The 12011-nt window shown below is 39.6% G+C and overlaps 1 protein-coding gene across 2 annotated transcripts in view; it reads right to left on the reverse strand.

Moving 5' to 3' along the window:
• Nucleotides 1-12011, reverse strand: part of Spryd7 (SPRY domain containing 7) — a 22039-nt gene that overhangs the window by 4712 nt on the left and 5316 nt on the right. Inside the window, exons 2-4 of one of the 2 annotated variants that reach the window (XM_021181847.2) lie at nucleotides 10655-10771; nucleotides 6708-6874; nucleotides 1552-1654 (exon numbers count right to left, since the gene is read on the reverse strand). In XM_021181847.2, the coding sequence (XP_021037506.1) occupies nucleotides 1552-1654; nucleotides 6708-6874; nucleotides 10655-10771 (387 nt within the window). The remainder of the gene's footprint in view (nucleotides 1-1551; nucleotides 1655-6707; nucleotides 6875-10654; nucleotides 10772-12011) is intronic. The other variant, XM_021181848.2, reaches the window with a different exon arrangement.

Genomic DNA, 12011 nt, shown 5'->3' on the forward strand with positions numbered 1-12011 from the left:
ATTTCTGAGTTCGAGGCCAGCCTGGTCTACAAAGTGAGTTCCAGGACAGCCAGGGCTATACAGAGAAACCCTGTCTCGAAAAACAAAAACAAACAAACAAAAAAGAACAGTACACACATTTCTGCATACAAAGATATAAAAGGTAAAAAATCACTAAAAATAAGTTCTTAGGAGAAGAGGAGAGTTCTGAAACACAACGGAATAGAAATGGTAAGCTTTCGTTATCATTTAGTAATTGTCCTCATGACTATACCCCTCTCACACTAGCCTACTCTAGGTTAATAATAGCTTTATTATAACCCAAATCTAAGAAGTTACATAATTAAGATAATAGTTTAGACTTAGTAAACCACAGACAGGAAAGCCCGATGTTTATTGGTCTGAAGCTGGCAAGATGTGTACTAAGAGCAGAACAGAATGATAAAGGCACTACAGTTAGTGTTTTTCAAAGGACAAAGACCTTAGTTTTGTTTTGTTGGTGGTGGTTTTTTTTTTTTGAGACAGGGTTTCTCTATACATCTCCACCTACCTCTGCCTCCCAAGTCCTGGCCACCATTCCTGGCTTAAGATCTTGTTTTTAGAGACAAATATAAAGTATTTATTAACAAAATGATATGTCTGACATATGCCTCAAAATAATCCAAGAAGGAAGGAAAAAAGGAAGTGTTGAGTTTGATGAAACTTGGAAAGCTACAGAGAACACACTGGGCAACACGTTCATAAGGGCTACTGTAATATTCTCTTTACTTCTGAGAAAGTTTGAAATTTCCTATAATAAAAAAAAGGAATCATGAGGCATCTACACTGCCTGATCTTAGGGACCAACTATACAGAAATGATAGCACTAATACACGATGGCTATCAAAAGCAAAACAGCTGATCTGAAACTATTCTAAATCAAAATCTCTCTCAGAAGAGTGACAATGTGTAGGTAATTTTCTAAAGGCAATAAACACTCAATTCAAAATACTTGTTTCAATTTCATTTCCTGGTGACCTAATCTTTACTAATAATTAGTAAAAATAAATAAATAAAAGATTTGTAAATTCTGTGAAAAAATTTGGACTTTCTAGAACATAAAGCTAAATGTGTAGATAAGGGACTGGAAAGATGGCTTGGTGGTTAAGAGCACTAGCTGTTCTTCCAAAGAACCAGGGTTCAGTTCCCAGCACCCAAGTGGCAGCTCACAACCAACTGTAACTCCAGTTCTCCTGGTGTCCTCTAGCCCCAGGCACACATGTGGTACATAGACTCATACTCAGGCAAACAGAGATCACAGAAAAATTAAAAACAAACAAGCAAACAATATGATAAAATGGAACATGGTTATGGATGTTTAGTTACAATTACTACATATTCAGAAAACATTTGTAATATGTAGGGAATTAATATCCTTAATTCTGCAGAGATAATGTAATAGTCTGACTACATTCTGCATGAAATGTCCTTATTACCAACTTGTTCCGACTTCTGAATGATAACTACAAAGTTAACATAAATGCCAAACAACAGTTAACACCATATTAACAGAAGAATAACTGCTGAGCTTACCATATACAACTGGATACACTGTCCCTCGTATACCTGATGCTGGACAATGCATGTTTTTCCCATTCAAATATACATTTAATTCTACATGGTCATATGTTATACCCTATGAAGGAAAGAAAAAAATTTTAAGGATAAAAATATAACTGTTGCACAAAACCCTCAATAACCTATAGCACTGAGAAGCATGCGCACAGAAACAAAGTGTGGGGCCACTTTCACTAGAGCTGACAATCTGGCAGTCCACTTTAACTAAAACATTACTAATGGTTATTGGAGCTGTGGGGTATTAACAATATAAAATTCCAATTAGAGGTAAAGCAAAGATAAGAGTTTAAATTATAGTATTATATTTGGATAACCTGGATTTTATTATTTAAATAGTAAAAGTAAATATGTTATAAAGACTCTTTTAAAGATTTATTTATTATGTTTTTTGAGTACACTGTAGCTGTCTTCGGACACACCACAAGAGAGCATCGGATCCCATTACAGATGGTTGTGAGCCACCATGTGGTTGTTGGGAATTGAACTCAGGACCTCTGGGAGAGCAGTCAGTTCCCTTAACCACTGAACCATCTCTCCAGCACATGAAGACTCTTTTAAACACTGGTCTTTCTCTAGATTTTTATCTGATGGGGAAAACACTGTTGCCCATTAGGGGTGCCTAACTTTGTCAAGTTATTAAGAGATGAACTGATATATGTTATTTATTATTTTAAAAATACTTTAGTAATTTTTTAACTTAGAAATGTTTTTAATTGTTTTTGTGTCTGGTTATGAATGTGCAGACATGCAGGCAGGTATCCAAGGAGGCCAGAAAAGTGTGTTGAATCTCCTGGGGCTAGAGTTACAGGCAGTTGTAAGCCATCCAACATGGGTGCCAGGAACTGAACTCTGGAATAACAAGTGTTCTTACCCACAAAGTTATCTGTAGACAAGTCAGTTCTAAGAAATCATACATTTCTCTTTTACCCTTATCTCAAGTAAGACCAGTCAGTATCTACAATTTAGTATGAATGACGGTGAGTCCCCAGTTAAAAAGAATGGTCTAAAAAATTAAAATTAAAAAAAGAGAATAAAAACGTATTGTATACACTATGATAGCTAGAAAATGGCATCAGTCATATTATTACAGTGCTAAAGGTCACTCGAGACAGCCCGCACTGTGATGCATTATTCCAGGCATTTCATTGTCATTTAATGCTAACAAGACAGTTATGTTCACTTAGCAGCTGAAGCACAGAAAGGTTAAGTGACCTAACTAAGGTTGCAGAGCTAGAAAGTAGCAGAACTGAGATTGAAACCACAGGGTGACTTCAGAACACTTTTACTCACCATGCCATATTCTACTTGCTTGTACATTTTTGTACAGATAGGTTGGAATCCCTGGTTGAAACTAAGAAATGCTCTAAAACCTAAAACTTTCTGAGTACTAGACTACACTATTATACCCCACGTGGGAAATGCCCAAGCTGATCGTGTATGATGGGTCACAGTCAATACACACTAAAAATACTGTGCAAACCTGGGCCAGCAAAATGGCTCAGCAAGTGAAATATGCTTGCCACAAAGCCTGAATCTGATCCTGGACCCAAATAGTAGAAGGAGAGAAGCCCTATGAGGTGCCCTCTGACGGCCATCAGCTCCATGTGACATGCAAGGTATCCCATAGTACAATGCAAATAAAGTTCTAAAAACCTTGCACTGCAGAGATGCTCACAGTCACCCTGGTGGCTCTTGCAGAGCACGGGGTTTGGTTCCTTGCTCCCACATCGCAGCTCTAACTCCAGAACCAGGGGATCTGAAGCCTTCTTCTGGCCTCTACCAGGCATGTACATGTGCATATACAGGCAAGAAAACTACCCACAAACATAATATTATAGTACAAACTGTCTCCCAGCTGTGTATATAGGTGGATTCCATGCCCACCCTTCTGACTACTAGATTTCTTGATTCAATGGGACCCACGGAAGAGTAAGCATGGAATCCACCTATATATAAAATATATACGTTAAGACTCCAACATCAAACAAAACCCTGACGTTAGAAACTTCCCTAGTTCCAAGCATTTCAGACCTACTGTTACCAACTAGTGGAAAACCAGGTCTTTCTCTTGAATAAAGAAGACTAGAAACACAATGGGCTGGGGGAGGCAGCCTAGTATATGTGAGACACAGCACAATAATAAGTCATTTTTAAAAAGAAAGAATAAATAGAAGCCAGAGAGCTCTTCCAAATGATTAACCACCAACAAACAACAACAAAAGAAACCAACAAGCAGCAGACTGCTTCTATGGGTCTCCCTGGATGTGGGTCAACTCTAACAATGGACCGACTCAGATGCTTTCTAGAACAACTTCATAAGCATCACTTAGCCTCAACTCCCCTTCTCAGCAAAGGTTCGGGAGAGTCCATGTGTAAGGGCTATAAAGGCTATAAAGGATTTCTCAAGTTTTAGCAAAGCTAGAGTTAACCGATGGATTGGGGGCTGGGAATGTAGCTCAGTTGGCAGAGTGCTTTCCAGCATGCCCAAAGCTCCAAGTTTGATTCCCAGCACACTGAAACTAGATGTGGTAGTAAGCCTGTAAGTCTAGAACTTGGGGAAAGGCAGGACCCCAGAAGCTAAAGGCCATCCAGTCTGTGGCCAGCCTGGGCTACACAAGGCCCTCTCTCAATAAACAAACAAACCCTGAATGACTGATATGAGGCATAGTCTCACCCAATAGCTCTGGCTGGGCTGGAACTCAGTATATAGAGCTCAGGCTGGCCTTGAATATCAGGTGATCCTTATTTCTGCCTCTCCAGTGCTATGATTACAGGTGTGAAATATCAATGCTAGCCTAAACAATGACTTAGTGATGGCTTCTGTTTCATTTTAGTTTAAAGGCACTAAAAAAATGCACTTGTTACATTTTTTGTAAAGAGGTCTGTTTTCGGGTTTTTTTTAATCAAAACAAAATTACATAAAAAAGAACGTATGTGACTCTCTTTATGGGACTGAGTCCAGGCTCCCTTCACCACCAGTGGCACCATAATCCACTGGAAGATAAGTTATAAATGAAGCATCTACCAGGATAACAGAACTAAAATAGTTTTGGAAGGGTGTAAGAATCCCCACCTCCTCCAGTCAAGTTCAGATCAAGTAGTGTTCCAACCTAGCCTGCCTCTTACATGATGTAAAAACCTTGAGTCCGCAGCAGCCACACCATAAAATACAAGGATAGTTTCCTGTCTTATAGTCAGCTCCTCCTGCTGCCGCTGCTGCCAGCTTTGAAATGATTATCTACAAATGTTCAGAGCAGAAAGATGAGATGGCCAGCTTTCTTAATTCTGCTTATACGTAACATTTTAGGTCTTTTATTTTTTTTAAAACTATCAGAATGGGCATAAAAACTTAAAGTCTAACTTAATAATGTTGACAAATTAAAGTGGCGCTATTAGATTTGTCAACTTGTGGTATCAAGTCATCTCAATGAATGAGAAAATATGTATAAGGTCAGTATTACAATGAAGGAAACATGTTTCAATTCATCTTTTATTATAAATAGGTTGACAGTCTCAACATGACAGCAAATTCTCTTTTAAGAAGTAATCAGTTAGCTGGGCACAGTGCCACACTTTTGATGCCAGGACTCAGAAGGCAGAGGCAAGTGTACCTTTGTGGTTTCTAGGTTAGCCTGTTCTACACAGTGAACTTCAGGCCCTGACGTTAGGGCTGCAAAGTGAGACCCTGTCCAAGAAATTATTTATATAAGGGTGCACCATATTATGGATATCTGGAAATGACCTAATAGAAAAAAATCAAGTATCTTAGTTTGCTTTTTATTGCTCTGATAAACAGCACGACCAAAAGCAACTTGAGGAGGGAGGAAAGGGTTTATTTCATCTTATAGTTTATAAAGGGAAGCCAGGGCAGGAATTCAGGGCAGGAACCTGGAGGTAGGAACTGAAGCAGAGGCATAAGAAGTGCTGCTAACTAACCTGTTCTCCAGCACTCACTCAGCGTGTTATTTTATATGACCCAGGACCACTTGTGTTGGGGTACCTCAATCCACAGTGGCTTGGACCCTTACATACCAATTACTAATCAAGAAAGTGTCCCACAGACTAGTCTACAGACTGATCTGACAGAAATGTTTTCACAATTGAGGTTTCCTCTTCCTAAATGACCCAAGCTTGTGTCAAGTTGACAAAACAAGCTGGGCAGTGGTGGCACATGCCTTTAATCCCAGCACTTGGGAGGCAGAGGCAGGTGGATTTCTGAGTTCAAGGCCAGCCTGGTCTACACAGAGAAACCCTGTCTTGAAAAACAACAAAACAAAACAAAACAAAACAAAACAAAAAAATTCTTTTTTGGACAAGGTCCCACTGTGCACCTGATTGGTCTGGAATTCACTATACAGACTAGGCTACCCTTAAACTCATAGAGATGCCCCTGCCTTGGCCTCCTCAGTGCTGGGATTAAAAGCATGTGTCACCATGTTCTGTTCTAACCCCGGGGAAATTTTGAGCCCAATTCTTTGAAGGGTTCTGAAAGTAGAGGCAGTTAATAAGATTGGATTTAACAAAGATCAACACTTGCAATAGAATGCTATAATTTATAAAATGTCCCTAACATTAATAGATGTGAAATTGGGCTGGTGAGATGGCTCAGTGGTTGAGAGCACCGGCTGCTCTTCCGAAGGTCCTGAGTTCAAATCCCAGCCACCACATGGTGGCTCACAACCATCTGTAACAAGATCTGACACCCTCTTCTGGTGTGTCTGAAGACAGCTACAGTGTACTCACATATAATAAAATAAAATAAATAAATCTTTAAAAAAAATAGATGTGAAATATTTTGAGAGATCTCTGGCCTCAAAAATACCTACTATCCTCTAATAGGACCAGAAAGTTTCTCTGTGACAGTAGTATATTGTTTAGCAGTCAACCTAAAAATGGTCTTGCACAAGGTCAGTCATGCTTATGTCCTGGTCTGCAAGAAATTCCACAAGGACAGAGCAGTGCAGTGAGGCAGCAATAGTCAGCAGGCATTCTCTCTGGAAATGGGACCACCTCACTAGAGCCTATCCCAGGGCTTTGGAATAAACGTCACAACCTGCCATGCAAACCATGTCTACTCACAACAGTTCAAGCAACTCTCCCAGGAGACTCACCACTACATCTCCCTCCTGAGGAAGGCTGTTTGCTGGCAGCCTGTTTTTCTCTTCGTTGTTGTGGTACAAGGCTCCGTCATTTCTCATCACCAGGCTATGCATGTCTCGGCCAAGAGGAATCTGGTTCAAGTTAACTTTCTGAGTTGCAACACCTATACCCCAGATTCCTGAAAATACAACAGTTTAAATACATCATAAATCTAAAGAACACAAATATAAAAGATTTATTTTAAAAGAGAATATCAACTGTTTTTCTTTTTCCTTCCTTCCTTCCTTCCTCCCTCCCTCCCTCCCTCCCTCCCTTCCTTCCTTTCTTCCTCCCTTCCTTCCTTGCTTTCCAGTCATGTCTCTGGCAAGCTTAGACTTGGAACTCACTGTATATAAATAGAGACCAGGTTGGCCTTGAATTCAGAGATCTGCCTGCTTGGGTCTCCTCAGTGCTGGGATTAAAGGTATATACCATTGTTGCTTGCTTTTGTTTTTAAAACCAACTTTCTTTTCTTTTTTTAAAGATTTATTTAATGTACAAGTGCTCTGTTTTCAGACACACCGCAAGAGGGAATCAGATTCTGTTACAGATGGTTGTGAGCCACCAGGTGGTTGCTGGGAATTGAACTCAGGACCTCTGGAAGAACAGCTAGTGCTCTTAGCCACAGAGCCATCTCTCCAGCCCCTAAAATCAACTTTTTCAAAAGTAGGTTGCAGGGCCAGTCAGATGGCTCAGCAGATAAAAGTGACAACCCTGAAAACCTGAGTTTGAACCTCAGAACCCAAGTCAAAGTGGAAAGAGGACAGAGTCACCAAGTATATAAGGCTGACACCCTCACCAGAATCTTATATACATACAATAATAACAAAGTTTTTGAAGTAAGCTGCAAAGTATACAACGTTTTCCATAAATAAACTGGGAGGTAAGAGTTGCATTTCTGGGGTTTAAATAATCACAGTTTTATTATCTTGGACAAAGTACTTAACTTCTCTGTTTCCTCACGTGTTGTGTCTAATAGTACTTATAAGGTATGGTGGTTTGAATGAGATTGGCCCCAACAGGCTGATGCATTTGAATGCTTGGTCTGCAATTGGTGGACTGTTTAGGATTAGGAAAACTGGCCTGTGACCTTGTTGGAGGAAGTATGTCACTAAGAGTGTGCTTTGAGGTTTCAAAAGCCCACACTGATCTCTACCTCTCTCCCCCTCTCCCTCTCTCCTCTTTACCTCCTTCCTGTGAATAAGATGTAAGCTTTCAGGTACTGCTCCAGCACCATGCCTCCCTGCCTGCCTGCCTGCCACCAACCATGCTCCCCTCCATGATGATCATGCTCTGAAACTGTAAGAAAGCCCCCAATTAAATACCTACTTTTAAAGTGTCTCTTCACAGCAATAGAACAATAACTAAGACACAAAAAAAGGAAAAGATAGGAGACTGCCAAAACATAGCACTTAGGACTCAGAATAGGTTTAGAATGTTTTTAAATGAATGAGTAAAGCACACACTAGTATTCAAAAGCCACTAGCTATTACCATTACTATTTTCTCTTAAAGTTTCTTTGGTTTGATTTTGGTTTTTTTTTTTTTTTTTAGCACTATAGGGCTAGGTATGTGAGTACAGCCTGGTGGTAGTCTTGACCTTGGGCTTGATTCACAGCAAAACGCATCTACCTATCTATCTATCTATCTATCTGTCTATCTATCTGTCTATCTATCTATCTATCTATCTATCTATCTATCTATCTATCTATCTATCTGTCTATCTATCTACCTAGTCTCAGCTCTATTATACTTACAATGAGTATCAAGTAATAATATCTTATGAGCAGTAATTCAAAGGCTGAACATGAATAAGATTTAAAATAATTTTCTTAGTGCTGGGGATTTAAATCCAGCACCTCTCACATGCCTGGTAAGTGCTCTCACCACATTATATCTCTAGAAGCAGGCATTCTCTTGCCCAGACAAATAAAATATCCAGAGTCTTAGACCTTTCCTCAAGTTGCTACCTTTCCAGTTTTTATTAAAATCAGAAGAAATACACATGAAATATACACGGAAGAAGGTTTGAATTTCCATAATGCTAATACTTTTTTCAGAACTGACTGATTCCATCAGAAAGTTGTATGCACGTTTGGACTTGACCATCTTGATATCTGAAATATTTTGACCTTATAGTTTGCCTCCCCAAGAGAAAACTCTGAGAATGATCGAAGGTGACAATCCTAACTTCATAACATTTCCAGATAGGGTTCTGCAGTCTCCTTACTCCTAAAGAACTGTGTACAACTACCTCTAACTTCCAATACAGAATTAACACTCCAACATCTCATCTGTCCTAGGGATGGCACTGTAAACAGTGTCCCTCACAGAAAAATCCATAGCTCATTCTTTATTAGCTTTAAGGCTCAAATTTTTGCTTTTTTAAAGAAGCAAGTATATTGGGGAGACAACACTAATTGGGACAGTCTACAGCCAGTGAAGTAACTTACAACAACACAGTGGATAGACTTGGATTATGTCATTCATCTAAGAAAACCAGTATAAACTACTATAGGGAACCAGCTCCAGAAGTATTGTATTGTCCAAAGAATGGGATTCTCTTTACTATAGTCTTTTTATAGTTACATCATTGATGACGGTTCACCAAAGGTCTCTTTATAATATGACTTATATTAAAAAAAACCAAACCCCACATATCTGACCATATATAATACTGCTACAAGTTTTGGTCCTAATAGTCATACAGATTTGCTATGTAATTCAAGAAACTCCCTAAAATTGCAAAAGAAAAGTCTTATAGTTTGGATGTGAAGTGTCCTTCCAAAGGACCATGTGGATGGATCCCTGCTGATGGATTTAATCACATAGAATGACTGCACCATGAGGGTTCTGTTTTCATCAGGGGTTAGTCCCTGGTGTAGTCATAGCATGATGGCATTATTAGAAGGTGGTATAAAAATAGGAATTGGGGCTTGTTTGGGAGAAAGGAAGTTACTGGGAGCACGCCTTTGCAAAGTATATCTTGTCCCCAGGCTCTTCTGTGTCATTACTCTCTATTTCCTGGCTCTTGTGACGTGGGGAACTTTGCAATACCAGTGTCCTCCCAAGATTTCATGCCTTGCTATGGCTGAGAATCCACAGAACCACTCACCATCTCATTGTGTATGGCTCACTGTGTGTATATAGAACTCAGTAGGCAGGTCAGGTGGTCTTAAACTACAGAGATCTGCCGCTCTCTGACTCCCAAGTACTGACATTACTTTGTTACAGCCACTAGCATAGGTACACACCTCAGATTTCTTCCAGGATTCTCTATCTGATGACTGCTTCAGAAAACAAACCAGGGTATCTTGGTAAAAGAGTTAAGGGGAAGAGCTGAAGAGTTGGCTCAGAGGTTAAGAGCACTGACTGTTCTTCCAGAGATCCTGAGTTCAATTCCCAGCAACCACATGGTGGCTCACAACCATCTGTAATATGATCCGATGTACTTTTCTGGTGTGTCCGAAGACAGCTACAGTGTACTAATATATGTAAAATAAATAAATAAATAAATAAATAAATATTTTAAATTTTTTTTCAAAAAGAGTTAAGGGGAAAGCTCAAATCAAAGATTACTCTTTATCCTAACATGAAATATAGCAAGAGTCAACATGCTTTACAGGCTAACATACAGGGTGGCTCTAGAACCTTAAATGATGCTAGTGTCCTGTCTTAAAACACTGTCATACATGAAATTCTTACTGCAGACAGTGCAGCACCTAAAATTCCTATTCCATAGAAGAGAAAATGAAACCTAATTTAGCAAACTGCTTGATTTAACTTGGATCACAACAGTAGAAGACTGGGACCTGTATACAGAGTTTTCTTAACCAGCTCCTAAAATTTTTTTCATATTCAAAATTATTGCTAATATTCAAAATAACTGACATCTAATAGTTAAGTACAATTATACTAACCAGTAGACTGGATTTTGAACTCAAAGTAGCTTTTGTTCTGATGTAAGGGTGCACTGGCTAAACAACCTCCAGTGCCACAGATTCTTCTTCCGTTTTTCACGATGACAACATCTGTTCCTAAACAAAACACAATACCACAATCATAGTTAATTTGTGTACTAGTTGTGTCTGTGTAACAGAAGGGGTGGGAAGGAGAGCAAGTCCATAGGTGTGGTTATCACACATCCATAGGTCAGTATCAGCTGTCTTCCTCCATAGCCTCCCACCTTATTTTCTGAGCTGGAACCTGGAGATCACTGACTGGTTAGACTGGTTGGCCAGCGAGTCTCTTAATCTTCTTGTTTTGTCCTATCAGTGCCTCAGTTATAGAAATGTACTGTCATGCCCAGCTTTTTGTGGGTACTAGGGAACCCAAACATGGGTCATCGCAGAGTAAGCACTTTATCCACTAAGCCAGTGCCCTGGGCACATTCACTAATTCAGTCAATAACAACTGTAACAACAAACCAGGAACATTATTAGTCTTTTCAGCCAGGCGTGGTGGCGCGCAACTTTAATCCTGGCACTCAGGAGGCAGAGGCAGGCGGATTTCTGAGTTCGAAGCCAGCCTGGTCTACAGAGTGAGTTCCAGGACAGCCAGGGCTACACAGAGAAACCCTGTCTTGAAAAAACAAACAAACAAAAAAAAAAAAAACATAAAATATAGTAAAAAATTATAAGATAGGAGACTAACATTTAATTTTTAACCAATAAACAGATTAAATAATCTAACAATTTTCATTTAATACAAGCCATAAAAACTTAGTATATTGGTACAATTTTCAATTCCAAGCAAATGACTTAAGACAATCTATTAAAAGGCAGCTGAGCATCTACTAAGGAGAAGCCATTACCAACAGTGTTACACACTGGAGTGGTCAGGTCAGAGCAGAGGAGTGAGGACCTCAGTGATAGGGAGGAGCAGCTCCATGTTGAAATGGCTGACACTGAAAAACTTGGTTCTAGGATCTTTACATGTTCACTAAGAGAGTCTCTGCTAGTCCATGGCAAAAATGTAAGCAAGTTTGTTACTTAGTCATGAGACAGGGTCTCTCTGTAGTGCCTGTTCTAGTCTCAAACTTTTGATTTTTTCTTTCTCACTCTCCTGAATGGGATTCCAGATATGTGCCACAATGCCCCACTATCAGTAAGATCTTAACATCATTAACCACACTTTATTTTCATAGAAAAGTTTAGTTTCGAGCCGGAGGACAGAGACCTGCCCTGCAGAGAGCGCCATCTTGGCTCCGGGACTCCGCCGAACTTAGTCTACAGGTTAGAGTGAGGACCACAGAGGCAGACAGCTTCTGGGACAGGC

This window comes from Mus caroli, chromosome 14, assembly GCF_900094665.2.
Source record: "Mus caroli chromosome 14, CAROLI_EIJ_v1.1, whole genome shotgun sequence".
Classification (NCBI taxonomy): Eukaryota; Metazoa; Chordata; class Mammalia; order Rodentia; family Muridae; genus Mus; species Mus caroli.